This window comes from Lytechinus pictus, chromosome 11 (genome assembly GCF_037042905.1).
Source record: "Lytechinus pictus isolate F3 Inbred chromosome 11, Lp3.0, whole genome shotgun sequence".
Taxonomy (NCBI): domain Eukaryota; kingdom Metazoa; phylum Echinodermata; class Echinoidea; order Temnopleuroida; family Toxopneustidae; genus Lytechinus; species Lytechinus pictus.
Window position 1 is genome coordinate 30252222 of NC_087255.1, and position 25913 is coordinate 30278134.

At 35.3% G+C, this 25913-nt stretch overlaps 2 protein-coding genes across 3 annotated transcripts in view; one reads left to right on the forward strand and one right to left on the reverse strand.

Moving 5' to 3' along the window:
* The first annotated feature begins 6384 nt into the window (after nt 1–6384).
* Nucleotides 6385–18800, forward strand: LOC129271664 (carbonic anhydrase 13-like). Its single transcript, XM_054908956.2, has 8 exons — nt 6385–7068; nt 11548–11592; nt 12899–13069; nt 13830–13975; nt 14527–14616; nt 15696–15759; nt 16139–16299; nt 16946–18800. Exons 1-8 carry the CDS (start codon nt 6951–6953, stop codon nt 17081–17083), a joined length of 933 nt encoding a protein of 310 aa, XP_054764931.2. The 5' UTR covers nt 6385–6950; the 3' UTR covers nt 17084–18800.
* Nucleotides 18801–20789: 1989 nt separating this feature from the next.
* The window catches only part of LOC129271156 (nipped-B-like protein A), a 47665-nt gene continuing 42541 nt past the window's right edge, over nt 20790–25913 (reverse strand). For both annotated transcript variants that reach the window (XM_064106310.1, XM_064106309.1), the window contains exons 45-46: nt 25359–25457; nt 20790–24343 (exon numbers count right to left, since the gene is read on the reverse strand). In XM_064106310.1, coding sequence (XP_063962380.1) covers nt 24284–24343; nt 25359–25457 — 159 coding nt within the window. In that variant the 3' untranslated portion in view covers nt 20790–24283. The remainder of the gene's footprint in view (nt 24344–25358; nt 25458–25913) is intronic.

The following is a 25913-nucleotide window of genomic DNA, read 5'->3' on the forward strand; positions in this document are numbered from 1 at the left end:
TGAATACCTAGTGACAATGACAATGATCACTAAAATGAAAAGGGTGATGATGATGATGATGATAATGATGATGATATTGATGATGATGATCGTGATGACTGTGACTTTGGGTGGTGACGCCGCCCTTGTGATAACATTTGCTAAATTCCATTATTTAAAAAAAAATGTTTTGGGTCACGACAGTTTAGACTAGTTCACTGTCATGAGTGAAGGAAAACGTAATCCATTTTTTAACTTTGAACATCGTGGTCGTCCTATTTATTTGGATTTATTTGATATTATATATATTTTTTTTTTCTTCTTACAAACTATTTTCATGATTTTTTTTCATTGAATCATCTATTTTTTTTTTTTGGGGGGGGGGCTAGAACCGCGTTGTTGATTGTCATGTTAATTTTCCTTATCTTAGGATGGCGTACACTTTCAGGGGGAAGGGGAGGTGCTTTTACTCCTGACAAAAAAATGTACTCATGTAACAGATTGACTCTTGGTTTTTTTTCTATCGACCGATTTGTACAAGCGAATTGGATTGTATTCTTGTCATTTTGATTTTAACGAATAATAAGGAGAGGGATTTAGCTGAAAGGTTGGATTATTGTCTGGTACATAACCGATGTACATTAAATTTTTGTAAATAAAAGGTTTCAAAGTGATCAGTGATAAAACGACAGTGAAAAAAATAATCTGCTGCATTTATTGACTATTTCCACACATAATTCATGGATTTGGTCCTCCATCAGCGTCGCAATGTCTGTACAAAATTAATGGAATTGTCATGGTTGCCTTTGTTGTAGGTCAATTGTTTACATGGTGATGCTACTGGGACTATACACGAAGAGTATCATTCGCTGGTAACTTTAGCAAAATCCTTGATGTGATTTGTTGACATACGCTGTTATAATATTATTGTTCCATTATTCATGCCACTTTGACACGTTCCACTTTTGTCAAGTGACATTGTGACGTAGCCTAATTTAATATCTGTTTTCGTGCGCGTGCGTTTGGTTACGCAATAATGGAAATCAAGTTGGCATTTGTTACATAATAACGCGCCTGTGTGATGCGCATGCGCATAGATATGACGTTTGCTCAGACTTCGTACTTGTACTTCAATTCTGAGAGTTAAGTTGTCATGACATAAATGAATACAGAATCTTCTTGGAAATCCGGCTTTTATGGTAACAAAAGTGGAGCAACATGAATTTGAAAAAGTGAGATTTGGAATTCATCGTAAATGTTAGTGCACGTAACCGTAACCACAAAATATGGTACGTATTGACTGGACCTAGAACTAGAATTAAGATAAGAATATCCGTTGAAAATTAAATTTAATCTACTTATAAATCTCAAGACGCATATCTCGATTTGGCGCTAAATGTCCTGTTATTCATGATTGTGATGTTTGAGCTTGATCGGTTTGAATTTCTATAAGCTGCATGTACAAAAAATATAGATAAAAGGATCATGAGTATTGAAAACAGCATTGTTGCTTTTATTTAATTCATCGCTACGATGAAAAATATATAGTCTAGGGTTTCTGATAATCAGATGATGATAATGATGATGATGGTGATGATGGGGATGATAATGATGATGATGGCGATAATTAAAGTGATGATGATAATGAAGATGATGATAATCGATGATGATGGTGATGATAATGATAAAAAAAGATGAAGATGATGGTGATAATGATATGATGAAGAAAATGATGATAATGACAATGATGATGCTGGCGATGCTAATGGTACCTTAGTGATAATGAAATTGATTACTAAAATGATAAGGGTGATGCAAATGATGATGACGATGATGATGACGATGATGATGAAATTGGTGACGATGATAGTGACAATGACGATAATTTGTATGGGCGATGACGACGATGATGTTGATGAGGGTAACGGGTTTGAAGATGAAGATGACGATGATAAACGTGATGATGAAATAAAAATGATGATGATGATGACGATGGTGGTTGTGATGGTGCTTCTGCTGCTGCTGTTGCTGATGATGATGATGATGCTGATGAAAAACATATATCCACATATTCTATCTGTCAATAGAATAAATCAACAACGAATCGCATCGATGAGCACAAATCAGCCCAAAGAGGGCAGCACACCACTAACCAGGGATATGGTGGTGTAAGGAGAAGAGGGCTTAGCGAATCAGCAGTAGAGGCTAACCCAGGACAGCTGTACAATAGACGACGATGGATGAGCGATGACAGGCAAAAGGACATTAACCAGACGAAATATCACTGGGAGAAGAAGAAGGCTCTTAACAGCTCCAAATGTAAACCTACCAATGTTAAAGGTAAGTAGGCTATGTATAGTATTTTTTTAATCCAGAACGTACCGAGATACAAATCTGGAAATGACTAAACACCCACTGCCCAAATGTACTTGAATTTACTTCGCCCTAACAATCATGATAAAAATAGTTTGATGAGAGAATAATATTATGATATCATTTACAAAATTTATACATTCACACTCTTTTTTGGCAGGACTTTCCGCATTCATTCGTTACAATAGATAACATCAAGAAATTGTAATTAAATTTAACAACTCAACACCAGAGGATGGCTTAGGGCCGAGGCATTGGAACCTAAAAGTTTCAAAACTTAGGGGAATGGGGACAACAAAAATGAAAGGAAATGAAAAAAATAATGATTGAAGAATATTTTTATGCGCTTGTCGATTTTCGTATTCAAGAATTATTTTCAATATTCCATTTTGATGAATTGATAACAGTTACTGAAGCTAAAATCGAAGCACCAGGCTCAGCTCCAATCAGAGATAGAAATCGTCATGTCACAGACGAACCCTTACACGATTCCGTGAACGAACCCCTCGATGACCAGACCAGTGACATGAAGAGCGATGTGACCAAAGTACAATCAGAAATCCCGCCCTCTATCGAGCAAACAGAAAGAGCGAAGAAACGCAGGAAGAAGAAGAAGAAAAAGAGAAACAAAAAGGTACTGAACCAATTGAGGATAAAAAGTAAACAAAAATCCTTCTCTTCTAACTTCACTTTGTAGAAATGAGAAAAATCTTGAAGAGTTGTTTTAGGGAAGATGAAATTTCTAATCCTTTAAAATAAAATGCAAATTCTGAAAATATCTTTATCCTTCAGGGGAATCAACGGGCATTTCTTGGTGCAAAAATCCCTTTGGGTAAAATTTGCACCCTTTTCATAGGTGCAAGACGGTAGGCCTATCCTTAAGATATAAAAAGAGGCTGTTATAATTGCATTTTGGGTACGAAATTGACTTGCATACTTAATTCTAAGAGCATTTGCGAAGACTAGGCCGATTCTTTCATGTTCTCTTTTTTTTTTCATTTTCATCATGTTCTCTCACAATGTATAGTCGCCAAGTGATCAACGCCGTTCAGATTTACGTCACCATAAAAATCCTTTCATTGTCGACGATGATGCATTCGAGGTCGATGACGACGATGTGGAAGGGGATGACGAGCAAGAAACTTCACAGGACGATTACGAAGTAAGTATTAACTACATAAACTTCACATTTATATTGTAAAATAGAAAATACAGAAAATAGTAGTCAACTGGTTTAGGTAATCAAACACGATCAAAATCAATTAAGTTAATCGGTCCTTCCGTCATTCCCTTTCGTTCATTAAAAAAAATTATTATCATTAATTATTTTTTTTCCAAACTACAATATATTTCTTATTTCACTTTTCTATCAGGTAAAACGTAGAAGTTCTCGTGAACGGAAAAAGAAACGTAGACGTAGTCATAAAGAACTCGAAGAATCCTCATCGGGTGAAGCAGAAAAAAAAGTGATAGCTACTAATATCCAATCCTCAGCCTTAGAATACGAACCACATACCAATCCACACCTTAAAGGGAATACTAATCTACGCAACATTCCTCAAGAATATCGAAAGAGGGCAGCAGCTCTAAGGACGCGTTCGCCGACGGACTACATGTTGAACGGATTTTCCAAAGCTTCCATGAGGGTTTTCGAGTTTGCTACGGGTGCATGCGCAAACGCAGACTGCGCGTACAATACGAGAACACGCGCCGACGCATGCAACCGGAATGCACCTTGCATGACGTCACAACTTCCTCCGATACTAGCTCGAGGGATCGTCGGCGGGGGCCGTTTTCAGAAAATATCTTGTCTAGATGATAAGTCGGAACAAGGCCAACGTTATTTCGCTGGTTCCACGTCTTTCGCACATTCCTCGCTCCCACCGTTACTGAACCTACACCGCGAGCATGGGCAGTGGGATGGAAATCATCAGTGACAAATTCGTCGTCGATGTAACAACTATGTGGTGAAACTAATGGTCCAAATCAGTTTTGACCCCTCAATCATTTTGAACAATAATTATAAGGATAATTAAAGGATTATGTAAATCTTTTTACTTTGATTGATATCAAGATGAAAGGTGGATTGAGATATTTAACACAGCTTGTTTTTATCAGATTAAGCTTGCCCGATAAATATTTCGGAATTCGCACGCCCTGTTAATTCACCCAGAATTCAACCTCGTGATTAATTCTTCATTGGATAATAAAACCTTATACTATATTTCTTCTTTCTCTCGCTCTCTTTCCCTCTCTATTTCTCTTCATTTTCCACTTTTCTTCTTGTTCTTCTTCTTGTTCTTCTTCTTTTCAAATTTCAATTTATCCATCTGCTTTAATACGTAACTTAATACATAAGCTGTCTCCCATATCCACAAAAAGAAAATTTAACAAATCTCAAATTTGTTATCGTAGGCTTTCATCACTGAAGTCTAAAAGTAAATGGTGGGAAAGTAGTAATAAAATTGGGAAATAGTTTATTAAATTACATTAAAGTAGCACAATCTTTTGAGTCGTTCTCATATTTTTGACCTAGGAGTCCAGTCCTTCCCCTATTTCAGTAAAGCTGTTGAATGCCTTATGTGAGAAAAAAGGCCCTCCTAATAGCACATCGGAAGTTTTTCATATTTGGATAACTTCCTTTATTATAATAACATGGATTATTAATCGGGAAATGTATACATCCCTTATTAAGAGGAAGAGAGAGAGAAAGTAGGATTGATAAACACATAAGCAAAGAGAGAGAGGGGGAGAGGGGGAGAGGGGATTGGAGGTGGAAGAGGGGGGAGAGGAGGAGAGAGAGGTCGACAGACAGACACAGAGAAAGAGAAAATGCAAAGAAGGGGATATTTTATTTATGAGAGAAAATCATCCAAATTTTGATCTATGATAGAGTTTGATAAAGGCAATGTTTGAAATCAATTAAAAAAAATGCAATGGCCAATGAGATTCAGTGTTGCATGTGCAGTTTGTTTACCAGACTGACCACTAACCAATTATAATTCTTAATTGCAATTTTGTATATTTGCCAAGGCGAATGAAGTTTCTCTTCGTAACATCTTTTTGAGCTCATTTCCCGCATAGACTCTGTCGATGCTTTCGATGGAAAGCAAAATTAGGAAATTGTTACCATTAGCTCTCCACGCAGGGAAGTGTTTCTTGGAAGGACTTGTTGGGCATTTTATAATATTCGGATACCTATGCTACTCGGCCTACAAAAATCAAGGAAAGTCAGATCTGATTTGTCACACAGTAGATATTATTGAACATTTTCACAACCTGTTAATCTGGTGTTTTACCTCTAAACTGATTTATTCATACAAATCAGAATGATAAAGTTCTACTCTTGCTTATTGAAGACGACCAGTGCCAAGAATTACATCACAATTAAATGTTGGGAGTTGGCGCGAAAATGCTAGCATCGATTGTGATCATACTCGATCGCTGGTGATAAGATTTCGGACAGGAGGCATCAGAAGATCATTCATGAAAAGTTTAGTCAGTGATTGCAATTGACTAATCTGCTCTCATCCAGTCAGATGCAAGGAATTCTAGTAGCTCATAACATTAATTGTCAGTGAAACTGACTCCCCTGTGTCTCGATTCATACAGACTTATTATAATAAACAGATGCACAATTTCAATATAGCAATTACGCTATCATTAAATTGCTATTGCAAATTTGTCATTGGGCTTATAAAAAATTATAAAACGGGCCCATATAATCTTCAAAATGAAAATGCTATATTTTCATATTTTCTTACTCTCTTACTCATTCTTCTCATTCATTCCTCGTCTCCCTAACTTGTCAAGAACAAGATAAAGTCATCAAGGTTTCGAAAAGTTTACAAACTCTTTAAAAAAAAATTATCACGAAAAGTTCATGACGTCACGACTTTCACTCGGCTTTTTCTCGGCGATGCAGCTGTCACGAGCCTATCCGATTTTCAATGACGTTTTCTTACATTGTTTCATTCTGAAAGTGGCAAAACATGTTTTGCGCGCTCCACACTTGTAAGACATGAGATCTGTCACTCCGTATTTGTATGATTAACGTTGTTGCTTCTCGAGTCACATAGTAATGTGTCAAACGTACAAATGATTTTTTCGTTCTCACCTGGACTAAACAATGTTTCTCAGCAGCATTTGAAACCGAAATCTTTATTCTCATTTAAACCCTGAAGATCAGTTGAAGTCGTTGACCGTCTTTTAAGGAATTCTGTCCAAGGATTATAATGCTTGATCAATACACATCGACAGCTTCCTCAACGTTTGTAATTAACAACACGTTTATTAAATTAAAGAATCATAATCCATTGGTTGCAAAATAACTACCAAGATCATCATCGCAAAAACAATAGTGCATTAAAGTCTTTTCTCTTTATCTAATTTTGTTTTGCAAACATATTATGTGATCCATACCTGATGTTCTATTTTAATTGTTTTTTCCTCAATGTAAAAACTTAATCGTAAAAGCGCTTTGACTTTTGAAGATCCTTTGATCGAAATTCTGCGATATCGGTTGATCGATACATTGATGCTGTCGTCTGCTGAAACACCCGTTCTGTTGGAGTGCACAGAGGATCGTGTTTAGAAGGATGTTTACGACATTGAAGTACGTGATTATCTTCATGATTATGCTTCTGGAATCGCAGGAGATTACAGCCCTGCCTCGTCTTCTCGGGGGAAATAACCCAGATGATGATAGCGACGAAGGTGAGAAAATTAAAAACTTCCAGTTTATAGTGAGAAATGTGATAGAGATGATGATGGTGATTATAATAAAAACAATAAGACAGAGCTGCAATAACAGTCACGATAATAATCAAACTGATACTGATATGACTATAGTGGTATACTATATACTAATACTACTACTTCTACTACTACTACTACTACTACTACTACTACTACTACTACTACTACTACTACTACTACTACTACTACTACTACTACTACTACTTCTACTACTACTACTACTACTACTACTACTACTACTACTACTACTACTAATACTACTACTACTACTACTACTACTACTACTAATACTACTACTACTACTACTACCACTTCTATTCTTACTACTACTACTACTACTACTACTACTACTATTACTACTATTTCTTCTTCTTCTTCTTCTTCTTCATCTACTACTACTACTACTACTACTACTACTACTACTACTACTACTACTACTACTACTACTTCTTCTTCTTCCCCTTCTTCTTCTTCTTCTTCTTCTTAATTTACTACTACTACTACTACTACTACTACTACTACTACTACTACTACTACTACTACTACTACTACTACTACTACTACTACTACTAATACTACTACTACTACTACTACTACTACTACTACCACCACCACCACCACCACTACTACTACTACTACTACTACTACTACTACCACCACCACTACTAGTATTATTACACTACTCTTACTGTAGGCCTACCAACACTTCCGGACCCATTATCATGATCATCATCATCAATAAATCAATCACCACATAGCAACATCCACATTGATTGATTCCACATCGGCCTAAAAATTGTCATTTCTTTGTTAACCAACGATTTGCGATCAAAAGAAAATAAACAATCTGTATACATTATTTTAATGCAACCTGGTTTTCAATTACTAACTTACATAAACATATGCTAAACAAATGTTTTAAATCTAAACAACAATAAAAAATAGATATTGAACAATAATTTTTTTTATTGGTAGAATAATTTAGAATTTAACATCTAAATATTCAGATCGTTTTTTTTTACTTGAATGTGATGTGAGCATTTTGAGTTGCTTTTATCAGCAGGTTTTAGCGTTCTAAAAAAATGAAGTAATAATCCAAACAATGTATGTTTATTAATCGCTATTACACTTTCAATGGTATGCAGCTTGTCGTATGAAAGTAAATCAAATTGGATTGCAGAGGCTGTTGCATCTAATATTAGTTCAAATCGATCGAGCTCCCTCAAACTACTATTAAAATATAATGTAGATATGATAATGCTCTTATTAGCAATTGTTTGAGATCACTTGGGATTATCTCTGCAGAATATACCTTATTCATAAGGGAGGAAGGAGATTACAATCACAGTCGTCCTTGCCAGTATTGTTAGTGATCTCACAATGAGGCAATCCAAAAAAAAATGAAGGACTCCTGCGCAATGTTCCAAGTATCAACTTATGGCAAATGCTAGAACGCAGACGAGAATAGATGACGAATGCAGTCTGCAACAATGCTGTGTCGTAACAGTGCCCCTTTCGAATCTGGCATGATATCAGTGAATGTTTCACTAAAAAGGGGGTAAAAATAAATGTTACGGGGCACATCCTAGCGTTTATTATAGAGGATTTTCATATGACGAGATAAGGGCAGGTTTATAAGAACATCGGTTTGCAGGGCATGAGCAACTTATTCGTTTCTTGTTGAGGATGCTTACCCCCCCCCCCCGTCACTCGTCACAAGGTCTTTCTCTTTTGTTTAATAAGTTTAATCTTCAAGCTTGTTTGTTTCTTAATAATTTTGAGCTAATATTGGCCAAATATCAGTTTTTGTTTAAGTCAGAGGCGGATCTAGGATTGACAAGTTGTGGGAAGGGGGCAGTGATATACATAAAATTCTGCCGAGCAAAAAAATAAAGCGAAGTGGGAGGCAGGGGCGGATCCAGGATTTTCTAAAAGGGGGGCACATTTTCTCGAGGAAAAAATTGACAAGCAAACCCCCCCCCCAAATTAAGGATATTTCGTCCACGAAAAAATTTGACAAACAAGAAAAGGCGGCATACTTCTGTTTTTACGGCATTACATTACAAATTTTAATTGTGCCTCTCAAGGGGGGGGGGGGGGCACGGGCCGGCTTTGCCCCCCCCCCCCTGGATCCGCCGGTGGGGAAGGGGATGTCTGAAGGGACAAAGTGCCTTGGTCCTAGTGGCGATAATGAGCCAACAATATTTAGGGGGCCAGACTTGGCATCTCGGGTAAAATTCGGAATAAACCGCGAAAAGCGAAGCGAGCGAACAAAATTTTAGGAGTTCAGGTCCGTGTCCTGGTGACCTGTTCACTCTTTTAAATTAGTGCATTTGTAGAGTTAGTACCCCCTCCTGCAAAGAGAATATTTTTGTTTTCGTTTTTGTTAAATGTTTATTTATATTCGTCGAATTCTCTTTAAATGTCTAATCGAACAACGTTTTCCACGAAAAATAAATTATTCTTTGTACATATATTATCGACTTAGTCGACTTTTAGGGGCTCGTTTGCCGGACCTTCAATATCCCAAGTTAATGCATTATATTATAAACAATCAACTCCCTTATTATTTTAATCCCTGAAATTACGATTTCGAGCATAATCGTGCATTGTTATCCGTTGGGTAGTCATTTTTAGCCATCCAGCAATAAAATTGGCCCAAATTCTAAAATCAAACAATAAATGTGAATAAATAACGACGATCAAACAAGAAAAAAAAACAAAAATTCTTTACACGATAAGCGCGAATGGCGGGAAAATGTCATATTAATATGACATAATTGGCTGACAGTTAGCTTTGTAAGTTAATCATGTTATTAGGGCAATTAACGCTCTTGTTTATGACTTAATTTCATTAATTTTATTAGAATTCGTCAGCCCTTGCGTTGTTTCATTTTGAAATCTCATTTGCTTATGATAGTTTAATTCAAACAAATTTTCGCCTCTGTAGTTTACCCAAAGTTATTTAGACATGCCACTAGAGGCAGCTGCATAACAAGATTTAAAAACAACTTGATATATTCATTGATCATAATGATGTGTGATAATTAATCAAAATCAACGCGAATGAATACAACATGGCATTCTTAATATTAGCACACCCCTATAACTACAATAATTATTTGAAATTGATATTTAAGTTAGTGGTTAAAGACTCTTGAAAATGACAATAAGCATATACTCTTCTTTGAAAACAATATTGTTTCCATATTAAATGACGTGTAGAAAGTCAAATATATATGTGTACATATTTAGCAAGTTTTCATTTATTTTTCTTCACGTCCTCATGCAGCGGTCAACAAAGAAGCAAATTCAATCCGGACCGGAAACGATTGATTGAGATTTTTATCGGGGTCAGGATCACCATAAGGGGCACATTTCATTTTTTTCAGGAAGGGGATTCACTTAAAGGATTAAAAGGATTTGACAATATGAATAGATAAAAATCTACAGTTATGGGTGACTTGATACACAAGAAGCTAATATCTCGGACAAATATATTTCTTCAAGAAAGATAGTATCCTTCTTAAAATATTTTCTTTCACGGATTAAAACGAATTCTAGGACGCACAATTATAAGCTTTAATTCGAGGAATGATTTGTTCTCATGTATCCATTTCAGTGATAAAAAAAAAATAGGTGCACGGATATCTTGGACTTCCATTTCAAATTTAAAGAAAGGGATTATTTACCTTTGATGCTTATCGAAAGAGGCCAAAAATATTACTTTTTCTAAGAACATAATAAAGCACGTTGAGATTAAAGGCAGTAGTCCTATTTCGGGAAGTAATATGTGAAGATTGGAATCATTTCGGTGATAAAAGGAAGTAATAGATATAAATCAGTAATAGATATATCAGTGTTATATCAGCAAGAGGATGTACGTGGTGCATAGTTTATTGTTTTTCACAGATTTAGGGACTTTTTAAAACTCATTACAATTGAAGATTTGTATAGGACGATAAATAGGTCAATGTATTATATACAGTCTTATAATGTGGAAATAGAATTGTGGCCGGTTTTTAAATGATATAATCATTAATTTTTTCCTCTTTATCTTAAAAGAATCATACCCCCGAGATTAAAAAATGTTCTGTACCCCCAACCTATCTGGTAACCTGAATCTACCCCTAACATATTACACGCAAAGCAGGGGCGGATCCAGGACTTTTCGAAAGGGGGGGGGCACATTTTCCCGTGGAAAAAATTGACAAGCCCCCCCCCCCCAAAAAAAAAAAAAAACCTTCTGTTTTAACGGCATTTTTACATTACAAATTTTAATTGTGCCTCTCAAGAAAAGCGGGAGCACGGGCCGGCTGCGCCCCCCCCCCCTGGATCCGCCAATGACGCGAAGGTTATTTCACGTTCATTATTACTTTTGAGATGAATATACATCAAAATGGATAGATTATATTTCTTTCCCGTTTTATTTTTCAGAGAACTTCAGACCTGTCATACCATGGAATTATAGAGCAGATAAAGGTATGATAAAAACGAATCTTCTAATTGTATTTGCGTTATTTTATTTCCTTTGCACTGTTTTTGTTGTTTCTTTGAGGAGGTTATTGTTTATGAGTAAAATGCTCATGTCGCACGAAATCATAGAAACAGAAATGTGATTAAGACGGATGAGAGACTAAGGGGGTGTTGCAAGAAAATATTTGCAATCAATCGCAAATATTCGGTTGCAATTTTACAATTGATTGATCACTTTTAACGATAGCAAATCAGATTACACTCCTTGTTTCACGGAGCAGATTAGCAATCAATCGCAAATTTGCAATTAATTGCACGGCGTATATGCTTGATTTCAGGAACGAAAATTGACTTGCAATTGATCGCAAGTTTCTTGCAACGACCCATAAGAATAAATATACTGGAACGTTGCCTTAAAAGCCAGATGAGTATAGAATAGCAATATAAAAGGGACAAAAATTCATATTTCAGTTCTGAACAAAAAGTATAAATGGCATCTTTTCGATCGAGATCAAGTTAAACTTTTGATTACAGACGTCTCAAGCATAAATAACAGTTAGCAAAGAAATACAGGAATGTTAATCTCGCTCTTAAAATGGGAGGAAATCCGCCTGCCCCCCCCCCAAAAAAAAAATAAAAAAAAATAAAGAGATATCTAAAAGTAAATATGAAAAATTTAAAAATAAGTAGAAAAAATGTTAAATAAAATACAATGAGGCTTTAAGTGACATTGGGTGAAAACGGATCATTTGCAATCGAGGTATATAGGGATAAGGGTCTATACGTATTCACATTGCTGTCAAATGCAATTATTATTGTTGTGCTATTAATCGTCGGTTTCATGCGCACAATATTAGCAAAATTTCGGCTGCTATAAAATCGCAATATTACACGGAGGAAAATATATTTCGACTCTATTAGTGATTACATTATTTTTATTATACTTACCATTTACTACACACTTAAATTGGGCAACATACTGTCCACTGTGTTGGGTAATGTATGTTGGTAAAAAAATGTGTATATTCTGGACAAATTTTATCCAATTGAGCAAATCTATTACCCAATCATTAGTTTTTATTACCCGATGTCGACCGATTTGAACAAATAGTTAAGTGGACAGTATGTTGCCCAGTGATGGTAAAATAAAATCTGGCCTTTTTGCCCAACCTTCCTAAGAGTGTATAGTGATGATTACATTTTTAACATCTTTTCCGATTCGAATTACAGATTTGAAATAAAAAATCTTTGGAGCAAACTTGTAAGATTTGTAAAATTATGTTCATCAGTTGCCAGTTTGATATTTTTCTAGGTCCTCATAAATGGGGTCAGATGTTTCCCTACCAATGTGCTGGATCGATGCAGTCCCCCATCGCTATACAAACCATTAACACCAAAAGGAAAGAGTGGGGTCCACTGGAGATGAATGGGTACGGCGATACTAATGGGAAGAGGATGACGCTTACGAACATCGGTCATACAGGTGGGTTAGTGGGTGGTATAGTGATGCAATCCAAGTGGTCATTTTAAGGGCAGTGGTGGTGGATGATGATTAATGTGATGGTGGTGGTGATGACGATGATGATGATGATGACGATGATAATGATGATGATGGTGATGATGATGATGATGACGAAAATGATGATGATGATGATGATGTTGATGGTCATCATGATGATGATGGTGATGACGACGACGATGATGATGATGATGATAATGGTGATGATGATGGTGATGATGACGAAAATTATGATGATGATGATGGTGGTGGTGGTGGTGGTGATGATGATGATGACGGTCATCATGATGATGATGATTAGAAGTGATTATATTAGTATTACTATTATCATTATTATTATTATTACTACTATTATTGTTATTATTGTTTTATTATTATTGTCATCATCATCATCACTATTATTATATTTATCAATATTAAGCTACATAAAGGGTAGAAGTTGGGTAAGATTATCTTTGTCATTATGATATTTTAAAGTAATAAAAATGAATGAATAGGTTGAATATATATTTCACTCCTTTTCTGATCGAATAAGCATACAAAGACATTTTGTAAATTTGATAACCTCTATTTTTGTTCCAAAAACTAAATTACCGCGAAAATTTTCAAGACACCGCAGGTATTATGCCATTTCGCATGGTGCATGAGAATTAAGTAATATCTTCTTTCTTGTTTCTCTCCCAATTTGTCCTTAAAATTACCACTTTAATTTGATCTTCTTCAGTGGAGCTAATGTTAGAGGGTAACTACACCCTACGCGGAGGTGGACTTGAGGGAACCTATGTAGCTGATCAGGTGCATTTTCACTGGGGGTTCTCCAATGAGCAGGGGTCTGAACACGTGTTAGACCGAAGAAAATATCCCGCAGAGGTAAAAAGAAAAACAATATTTGCATGGGTGTCTTTGAACCGATGATGTGGCATACTGACATGACCATTACTACTGTACGTCTTTCATTTTTCATTTACGACATCTAGGAGTCGTTTCTAATGTAAAATACTGGATTATGGGTTTTGACATAATATAAGGAAAATTTAATATTTTAGCCTTTCCCCCTTTTTCCTTCCATTTCCTCCCTTTTGCCCCCCCATCTGTACGCCACTATTGATGGACGAACTATTTTTTTCAACAGAATTTCAGGGTTGATAAGTGTAACATATCATTTGTTCTTCTCCTCGCTTCTTCTTAATCTTCTTCTTCTAATTCTCCTCTTTTTGTTTTCCAGTTTCCCCATTACTTAAATGATTTTACAGACTCGTGCGTGAAGTTTGTATGTAATCACACCAGATGAAAGAAGAGACTGTGCTTAACAATTTTATTAATACAATGATTGATTATGATCAGTAAGTTATGGTAATTCTCGGCGTCGTTCGTTTCCTTGTATTCGCTGTATAATGATTTTTCATTTTCTGTTCTTATAGATGCATATTGTACACCATCAGCAATCACTGATGGGGGATAGTGTATTTCACACGCCTGGCGGTTTGGCAGCCCTTGGTATCTTTATTGAGGTAAGTATTCACCACAGGGGTTGAGCCAGGATTTTTTTTTTTATAGAGGGGGCAAGGCGAGCTAAAGGTTTATGACGTCACAGTTTTTCTCAATTTAATTATAAGAGTATTAAAGAATTTCACTGCCATTTGTGTCACGCTTTCTTCTTTCTTATTTTTTCTTCCTCTTATTTTTTCTTCTCTTTTTATCGGGGGGGGGGGGGGGGACTGATTGAGAGGAAAATCTAAAAATTTGAAAAAGACAATAGAAAGGTTTGTAGACATATTTTCTTGGGGGAGGCAACCCCCGGCGTCAAAGGGTGTGAATGGAGTATTTTGTTTTTGCTTCTCATATTTTTTTAAGCGGGGGAATTATTAGGGGTGTTACCCGTCTCTGATAAGTCTTAGATCCGCTCCTAGCAGATTGTATCATTCTGGGACCATTAAAAACAATCGCAAATATATTTTTAGAAATCCTTACCCGATACGGTTGAAGGAAAAGTGGAAGGAAAGGCCAGACCAGGACGGAAGAAAACAGGATGGCTACATAATATCAGGGACTGGACATTATGTGGAATGGCCGTGGCAAGAGAAAATGCATACAAGAGAATGCTGATGGTTCTTTGAGGACTATGGTGACGCAGTAGTAGTAGTAGTATGAGTAGTAGTAGTAGTAGTAGTAGTAGTAGTAGTAGTAGTAGTAGTAGTAGTAGTAGTAGTAGTAGTATAGTAATAGTAGTAGTAGTAGTAGTAGTAGTAGTAGTAGTAGTAGTAGTAGTAGTAGTAGTAGTAGTAGTATAGTAGTAGTAGTAGTAGTAGTAGTAGTAGTAGTAGTAGTAGTAGTAGAAGTAGTAGTAGTAGTAGTAGTAGTAGTAGTAGTAGTAGTAGTAGTAGTAGTAGCAGCAGTAGTAGTAGTAGTAGTAGTAGTAGTAGTAGTAGTAATAGTAGTAGTAGTAGTAGTAGTAGTAATAGTAGTAGTAGTAGTAGTAGTAGTAGTAGTAGTAATAGTAGTAGTAGTAGTAGTAGTAATAGTAGTAGCATCCGTCATGTAGTAACAAAACATACTAACATTACTTACACTTTGTATTCTTTACTTGAAGATCGGAGAAAGGAATGCAGCTTTTGAAAAATTAGTGAAACATTTCAAAGACATCCAATATAAGGGTAAATATAATAATTCATTTATACATTCTATCTTAACCGAATCGGTTGATTAATAATATAAGCGCCCTCTTCAGTAAACGAATACAGACATGTTAAATATCAACATCTTATTGTTGTTGTTTATTTTTTTTGCATGTTCAGCTCCCTTGTTGAAATTAAATTAAATAATCAACTTATTGATTGAGTGTATGACTTTAATGAAAATAGAAATCCAAAACACAAAGCAAAACAAATCAACACCCCCCCCCCAAAAAAAAAAAAAAAACACTAGCTCTAGTTAAAGATAAACTATACGTTGAGGGGAATTTATTCAAAATAAGGATAAAACATGTTATATCATTCGATTATTTTACTTGTATTATTAAAAAAAAAACTGTAGACGAGTCGCATCTTTTGACCGAACCGCTTCAACTCAATGAGCTCTTCCCGAAGAATATGAGACAGTTCTACCGTTACCCGGGCTCATTGACCACGCCCCCATGCTATGAGGTAGTCACGTGGACAATCTTCAAACAACCAATCACAGTATCTCAGGAACAGGTAAGAGAGGGCGCACTTAAACAATGCAGGCTGATTGCATGAAAGGGTCTTTCCAATGATCGTCCTTTGTAGCACAAAAATGTGCAATCTAACAAATCTATCAACGATTCTCTTTGGTTAATACTGTTTATGTTTGGCAATGATATATATGCAACTCTACTTTTTTATTGGTAATTAAAAGTTTGTGATCGAATGTAATGTTACGATTGGGGACTAGATCGTTTGCGGACGGCACCAGTGGCTTATTTTTTTTTAAGAACGAGAATCTTCAATTAATAACGTTATGACCATGATTTTGGTGTTTTCATTTCTGCCAAATGTGTGGGGTCATGTGTTTTTACTTGTTATGTTTCTTTTAAAATCTATCTTGCATTTTATCTATCTCTTTATCCCCCGTCTGCCCCCATCTGAAACCAGTTGCCATTTTTTTTTCTCACAATACTTACTTTTGTCACTTTTTGTCACTTTTCTTGAAACCATGTCAACTTTCGTTCATTCTTAATTTTGTACTTATTCATTTTTTTTAATCGACGGTCATTCGGTAAGAGTGATGTCAAAATCGCCTCCGCCATATCTCATTTTGATGTATTATTCCAGTTTGGTCCAAGGCATGTTCACATCAAATGTATTTCCTCTTTTCCTTCAGATGTCTGCATTGCGTAGTGTCTTCGAGACGACTCGACACGCATTTACCTATCACTCGGAAACACCCATTCTGCTGCAGAATAACTTCAGACCGGCGCAGCGCATCAACGGTCGGGACGTATACAGGTGCGGATTCTGAAGCAAGGTCGCATGTTGATGGCTCGTACTCTTCTGTACAATATCTTACCAAACGACATTTAAAAACATTGGAAAATAAAATTGCGAATGACGAACCAATACCTCGTAGAACAGGGGACCATTTCATACAAGTTACCATCACTGACAACTTGCCATTATTGTTCAGCCTCCAGGGGAGTGTTTTATGAAACTGGGTCTTGACGGGTAACGTAGGAACAGATGTGCTGCTCGGCCAATCAAATCCAAGGAAAACTGTCAGATCTGAGACTTGAGCGGACGACAAACGTTGATGAAAATGCTCCCTAACTGAGAATCATGTTGAGTGCATCATTGATAGAGATTAGTTGCCGCGAAAGTGATGATCAGAGGAATCGGTCCGGGGGGGGGGGGGCAAACATATCGATTCGTCCCCTCCCCAAATACTTTTGACAACTTGAAAAAATTACAATATGCAATGCAATTTTTTTAACCATTGTAAAGCACTATAAAACCATTAAACTTGGAATTTTTTTTTAAAACTCTGCCCCCCCCCCTCCGAAGAATGGATCGACGCCTCTGGTGATGATAATAGATACTGGAGTTTAATGACATCTTGTGATCTAGACCTGCGGTGTAAATGGTGGTTTTACTTGATTGTTAGGAAAGCATGGATGCTTCTACCGAAGGACTGAGGTCCTCTCCGAGGGACCTGGTTATGAGGATGGTCATCGGTTCTTCCGTTAGATACCATGAACCAGCCGATGGAAACACAAAGCTGACAAAGATATTATGGTATGTTCGGGGGACAACCAAACGTTGCTTGATTGACTGAATTACACAATATAACCAATGAAACAATGTAACCAGTTATACAAAGCGATTCAAGTTGTTTATATACTTTAACAAATAGAACAGGTTGCTCTTTGCTCATAACTGTGACGGCTTATACCAAACAGTTAAGTGGAAAATTAATTTTAAGTATTTCTACTCTTTGTTTTAATGTTACAGTTATACCAAATCGACTCCAAGCCTACCAAATGAATGATATAACATTTAAATTAACGTTACAGCTTGGATTGATCTGGATTCGATTCTATTGATGTGACTGTCGCACATAAAAGAATACAAGTTATTTAATTTCTCAATTTGTCTAGCTCGACCAAATGGCACAATATAAACCGATAACGTGATTCCAACTTTGTGCATAATATTAATTTTGTTAAAGAGTTGTTCTTAACTAAATGGAGGCTAGCTATACCAAAAAGCAACAAACGTGCAAACTGAATTATAATTATTTGTTATTTCTATTCCTTGTAAAACTTCCTGTTGAGAATAGTTAATACAATCCCAGACCAAGGAGTTACAAACTTCTTGCTCTGACGTTGCTTTCTCGACCAAACCAAGCTACATTGTCAAATTTGTTTGTACAAAGTCATTATATTTTTGGCGTACATTTTTATAAAATAGGTCTACATCTCGTAATATTATGTTTAGAGTGATTTCAATCAGAATCAAGTTACTAATTTAGAATATAATGATATTCAATTTCATATAGGCTAAACTTGCCTTAGATCGTAATGGTATCAACTCCTTAATGGTATACCGGTACAGCTCAAAGTGGTTTGTCTGTTTGACTTCAAATCTGCTATCTCTCTCCCTCTTCTTTGGAGAGCTCATTTATATTCTTCTGGATGTGAAAGGAATTAATAAAACTGATAAATAAACTCATATTCAACGATAAACCTAATAGTGTATTTTATTTATTTTTTGTTAAATATGAAAAGTCCATTATTTTAAACATATTTTGTGAGGTGTGTAATTTGTACTTAATTTATAAAACCTGTTTTAATAATACTTTTTACCGCCGCGAACGAGCAAACGGCAGTAGCAGGTTTGTATCTGTCTGTCTGCGAGGATGTCTGGGGATCCAGATGGGTGTGTGTGTACGCTCCTACACACGCACACACACTGGTCCACATGTAGAAACCTGTAGCATTTTGTATGCCATTCATCCGCCCACACCAGTGAGTCTGAACGTCCCGGGTTTCGTTCAAGCACCTTACTCCAGTATAAACAGTACTCTGATACCGTCTTCACACTGGTCACAGATACCGCTACAGTATTAACTGACGTTAGTAGTTATTTGTTCGGAAAACCCTACACTCACACACCAATACATCGATCCTCTTTCTTTTCGCCTTCTCTTTCTTAGAGCCTCAGCATGCTAGAACAAGCTTCCAAGATATACGCGCCTTTCTCTATCAATGAAAGTATTTAAAGAAAATGTTAAAATACCCTGCTTTGTAATCAATAATCTGAACACCTATTTTATCTTTTTCTGTTCCAGAACATTGTCTAGCATTGAAAAGTTTATCTTGAAAGAGCGCTATATAATGAACATATTATTATTGAGTGGATCTATCAAAACTCTTCATAAGATAGGGCCTCTCTTGTAATATTTCTCAACATGACAGGATCCATTGTCTCATAAACGCATTTGTTTTTAAATCTGTGCCCATTTTATGAAATGTCAAATAAATGTTCACTGCATTAGCAAGATGCCATTGCGAACAAGTGAATCTTTCTGGACAAACAATGTTGTGTAGAAACGCACTATAAATGCACTTTTTCAATCTGTAATCTTCACCCCAATTCCGTTTTCAATTCTGACCCAGTACGGGCTAGGCTATATCTTTCCCTTTCTAAAATTTTAGTATCCCGTCAACATCCACTGCCAATTTTCCATTAAGGCAAAAAAAAATATATATATATTAGTCTTCTTGAGATAGAACCATTCAAACACTCAACACATACATTTTCTCCATGATCGTTTCACTTATTTTCAGAGCATGAATCCTCAATTTTAAAGAAAATAAATCTGCATTTCTGCATAGGACAAATATTGGAAATGTAGATCCAGAAAATTGAATATTTTGGGGGGATTTTTTTTTACAACCAAATAGAGAGAAAAAAAAAAGGGGGGGGGGGGGCATTGCCAAGAACCAAGTTTGTAAACTGGTGGTACACGACCTCCCCCAGATCCGTGCCTGAAAATGGGTGATGTCGTATATGCTTTAATGCACCTTCTAAATGCAAATAAATTAACTCAATTACACTTTTGAATTTAGTAACACGTGAATAACATGCTTTAATAACATTTCAACTGAATTCTTCTTTTCAGTTCAACTACAACAAAATGACCTTCTTCAGAACAGTTTAATTACAGACAGTGAAAAAAGGGGAACGAAAGTGTTTACTTGGAAGTACTACAAAAAACTTTGTCTTTTATGTACAACCTGGGTATTTACAGAATGAGTATTTGAATCAACAAGTTTTAAAAAAATCAATGTGCTTTCCCAATAAATACCCACACTTGGCCCGTTGATAAAAATCAATTGTCTATCAATAGCACATATATCTAACTCAATCACAAATAGGATATAAATAAATCCCGTTCTGTACACTTTTAACTCTCCTTTATACAGTTTTCCTTTTTACAATCAATTTACAAGAAAACAACAAATGCATGTCGACTAAACATACTGCACAAGTCTTCATCTTTGGATCCTATCAACACTTATTGATTGAATTTTTCAAAAATTAACAAAAATCAAGACACTCTTGCTTTTTTAAAACCATTCAGATATTTGTCTAAATCTCTTAATACATCTATCTTACTAAGAGATAAACCAAGGAGTTAATGTCCGTCCCCCAACTTTTTTTGGGGGGTTTAATTTATAAATTTAATTTCCATCATACTACTAGTTTATTCCAATTTGTTTCAACTGGACTGAAAGTCTTTGGGAGAGAGAGAGAAGGGGACACAAGACAGAGTGAGAGAGAGAGAGAAAGAGAGATGGTGGTAGCAGCCAATAGAAGCTGTGTGGCAAGGTATTATGATATAACAATTATTTCCATATGACAAACAAACAAAAATGCAATACTGAATTTTTAAAGGAAAGGATTTCAAGACAGATATTTTCAAGCTTGTGAAACTTTACAGCCATGGTTATAATATCAGCTATATTAGTTATGCTATCAAAATACTTGTAATAATGACCATACAGAAAATTGATTCATTTTTCATCATCATTATTTTTGAAATAATGAAAAGCACAGTAGCACAACACCATCACAAATACTTCATACTGGTATCTTATCACATGGTGTTTTACTAGTAACTTACTAAATCTGATTTTACTTAGTTACACTTTTGAACTTTCTGTGACCTCACAAAAATTGAAGCAATCATCTCAGAAACAATATGCTTAGAGTATCAATGACCAAATGGGGGACAAATTGCTTAAAATGTAAAATCAATGGTAACCAATGGTATTCAACCTTGAAAGGGGAAGTTCACCCTGACGATAAGTTGATTTTAATAGAAGCTGTAAAATCAGAGAAAAAGAGAATATTGATGAACGCTTGATTAAAATCCATCAAAGAATATAAGAATTAATAATGTTGATTTTGTGATGTCACCTGCGAGCAGTTGCCAATGATGTAATGTAATACAAATGCCATGCACTCAATATTTTTTTATTAATCTCATCTACAAAGTGATTCAGTAGACACCTGTGTGACATTGATACCAACACATCTCCACTGCAAGTAATTGGTGTCAAACATAACCAAGATCTTGGTAAGTACACAAACCTGTTCCTAATAGATTTGGAATAAAATGAATCATTTCCTTCTTTCTTCCTACACTGTGATAAATACACAATGAAACTCCCCACTGACATGTGAGTATAAGTGGATACTCTACTGGAATTAGTAAAAGTCATAAATTACTTTCTTCTACAAAAATACAGATATGAAACCACTCCAAATAAGATTTCTTGATTTTTATCACATCATTCATCCCATAAATACATTATTTGAAAATGAAAATGGTTAATTTTCCAAAATCATTCATATAAATAAATTAATGAGAGAAACATATACTTTTGACATTATTCCTTGTAGGTAAATTTTACCTCATTATGACAGAAATGGATTTAAAGAATACAAATAATGCAAATATTCATCATATATTATATTCCAAAAATAGCATTAATTTTTTTTCTCCGAAATTTAACTGATAATTCAGTATGATTTGTCTGATTGTCATATTGGTACTTTCAGAGTATTCTTTCATAAAACAGATTAAAATATATTTCATGATCCAGGAAAAACAGATTATATTAAGTTCTTTTTGGGGGGTCAGCAGTGAAGTTATAGCACAAGTTGTAATGAAAAGCAGAAACTTTTTTTCTTAAAAAAAAAACTCTATTCAAGGCTTGTTGAATAGAATATGTCATTGAACAATACCAATCAAAATCTAATACAAGTCATATGCAACAAGAACTTATTAGGTCTCTCCTTGACCTTAATTTTATTATTACCAAATTTAATTTAATAGAAATATGCAATCCAATTCACTGTACAGGGGTGTGAGTGGTCACAAATAAAAAGATCTGAAAAAAGCTGAAACTTGTAGAAAAAGTCTGAAATAGAAAGAGCTCCCATACTTTTTGTACAGAGGAAAGCCAAAAATAAGCTGAAATTAAGCTAAAAATCCAAACGGAAAAAAATCTGAAATCAGATAAAAATCTGAACTCTCACACCCCTGACTGTAATGCTTTGAAAAAGTCTTGTTTGTCATCACACCTTGCCTCATTGTTTACTCTCCTTTTTAAAATGAAATTCATTTGTTATTTTGTGAATTTGTGAAAAATATTAGTAATAAAGTATCTAATTAAAATCATTGTTATTATTCATGTATTAGAAACAATATAAATGTGTAATATAAACCCGACACTTCTGTGAACTACTCATCGGTATAAGCGCAGAGTAACATCTGAATTGTGAATAAACCACAGAAATTTTGCAATGAGTTTGAATTTGAAGAAGATTGTGCCTTCACTACTAATAAAAAAGAAGCAAGATTAGAAAGCAGTTTTTTTTTCACCTCATTTCAAGAAGCAGAGGATTCCCCTTTCCCAAAAAAATTTGCAAAAATGTGTCATAACTCTCGCCAGGATCTTATTTGATACTTGATGTATGTTAAATGGGATGATTGGCAGAACAATGTCTGGGGCTAAAAATGCTGATGAGCTTAGTCGCCGTATGTATGAACATGGCTTTACAGTGATCGATTGGTCTTCATGTCCACACTCTCAGGAATGTTTTGGATTAAATAGAAAGCACCAAGTCAGTCATGAATTATTATGGCTAGTAAAAAAAAAAAATCAAAACAAGCATACAAGTCTCATGCAATACAATGTATATTATAGAAAACAAATCAAATTCATATTTCATTTTCAACATATCACTGATACTACAGCGTCCTCGAGTGGACTTAAAAGACTCGGAAGTAAGCAACTCTGTGCAGTTCACTTGATTCCATTACATACTGGATCATTAAGAATATACAAAAAATAATTACTTTCTCCAAAAATAAATGGACATACGAACAGATACAGTAATTAAGCTGTTAATTTTTTCAAATCATAACAAAACAGCAATGTATCTTTTTAATATAATTCTAATCAAGGTGACATTTTAACAATGCAAATAGCTAGGTTTTTTTAAACAGATTTTGTAGATTTTCATTGCCAATTCAATATCAAAAGATAATAGCAAATGACCTAATAAAAAACCCACATTATTCTTAATGAATTGCTGAATGCATTTAACAACTTTACAGACTTGAAAATTACTTGAAATGGAAAGTGAAAGAGAGATCATGTTTTCTTCTTTACAATAAGCAAATCAAAATTATTCAGATTTCAAAACAGGTTGAAGGTTCTTCTTGACTATGTTAGAGAGTAAAAGTTACAAAAATATGTCTTTGAATATTTCAAATGGCTTATATAGAAAATTGAGCACAAGCTGAAGGGAGAGACAAGAAATTGGGTCAAGTAAGAGACAGCTCTAGATAGATAGATAGATAGAGAGATAAATAGATAGAGAGAGAGACAGAGATGGAGAGGGGGAAAGAGAATAGAATGGAGTAGAGAAGAATAAAAGACAGAGAAAAGGACAAAAAAAGAGAGAACAAATATTCAGTTTTGTTCCTTGACAATGTAGTAGGTTGAACCACAAGGTAAAGACAATTGTTGAGAGCAAGACATCAATGGAAACACAGCTTCGGAATCCTTGAAGGACGATGACTACATCCTGATATGAGAAAAGTTACCGATCTGATTACCCAGCTTCCATCTGAAGATAGGATGATCTACCAGTCTGGGTCCTCGGAGTCCTCATCGTCATCATCTTCTTCATCGCTGGTTTCAATGTAAAGAAAGGCAGTCAAGGAAATAGTAGATTTACATAAAGTAAACGAAATTCATAACTTACATGACCCTATACTACAAACAGCTCATCAAATGGGATGCACAAGTATCGCGATCTCATGTGTTTGAAGGGGGAGGGTTGTGTTAGTTGAATAGAAGCCTTACCTTTTTGAGACTTCTATGATAAAGCCACATCCGTTTCTCACTAATGCTCACCAAACAGAACAGAATTCTTTCTCTTAAATGAAAATCCTGTACATTAAAGGTCCTCCGACATGAAAATACAGAATACTTTCTGTTAATGCGTATGAGTCTCTACTTCACTAAATCATTACCTCTTGAGATTAGAAGTGCATCATATAATTTCAATATTTTTCATTTTTCTTGCATTTATCTGCAGTATACTAAACCCACCTCCTTAAAATCCACTACATCATTTTTTTGCCTCTTGTGATGTCACAGAAAGAAGAAATAAGCATAACAATACACAATCATATGCAACTTGCCATAACTATGTGCCATTGCTAACAATCATAAGTCTTCAAACAACACGATATAGGGCATGCATAGTAACCATTCAAACTGTCATTTAGTTGCTGCTTGTGAGGTGGTATTGTATGAAGACTTGTGATTGTTAGCAATGGCACATAGTTATGGCAAGTTGCATATGATTGTGTATTGTTATGCTTATTTCTTCCTCCTGTGACATCACAAGAGGCAAAAAAAAAATGATCAAGTGGATTTTAAGGAGGCGGGGCCAAGCATATTGCAGACAAATGCAAGACAAATGAAATAAAAAATATTGAAATTATATGATGCACATTTAAACCAAGCAGGACATGATTTGGTAAAGTAAAGACTCGTACAAATTATCAGAAAGTATTCTGTATTTTCATGTCAGGGGACCTTGATGTTCTTCTACATAATGTAAGAATCCTTCAAAATAAAATCCATCTTTTAAAATCCCATGCCCATAGCCATAATACTTAAATGCTATTGTTTGAAAAAAAAGGATATCCTTCTCCTGCGTTTCTTCTGTGGCCTTTTCCGCGAACTACCTCCTCTTCCGCCTTGCCTGCTTTTACTCCGCGCTGGCGTCCTTGACCTGGCTCTTGACTGTGTAAAGAAATGTAAACATACGTAATGGATAAATACAGGGCATTGTTGCATAAAAGTTATTCATACAACTCATTACAAATAGTAGTCAATGATTAGCTTTGTTTGGATGCATGTAGACATGTGTGATTCAGTTTTGTACCGTAGGCCTAGCCTGTCACTTTTTTCTTTCTTTCTGAAAAGCACACAATAGTTTACAGTTTTATCAGATCAGGGGCCGCACGAAGAAAAAGTTGCGATAAAACACAATTTTCCACAACAGGCCCCTAGAGGGCTTATTTTAAGACTGGATTGGATAGATAGTCATCGCCAAGCATAAATACAAATCTTGAGCAGTACGATCAATCGCAAGGCTGTTTGTCACATGGCCCTGAGCCCTATTATACCAAGCTTAGTGCTTAATAGTAGGGCTTGATTAATATGCAATCATTATCAATTAAGTGTAAAATACATCAA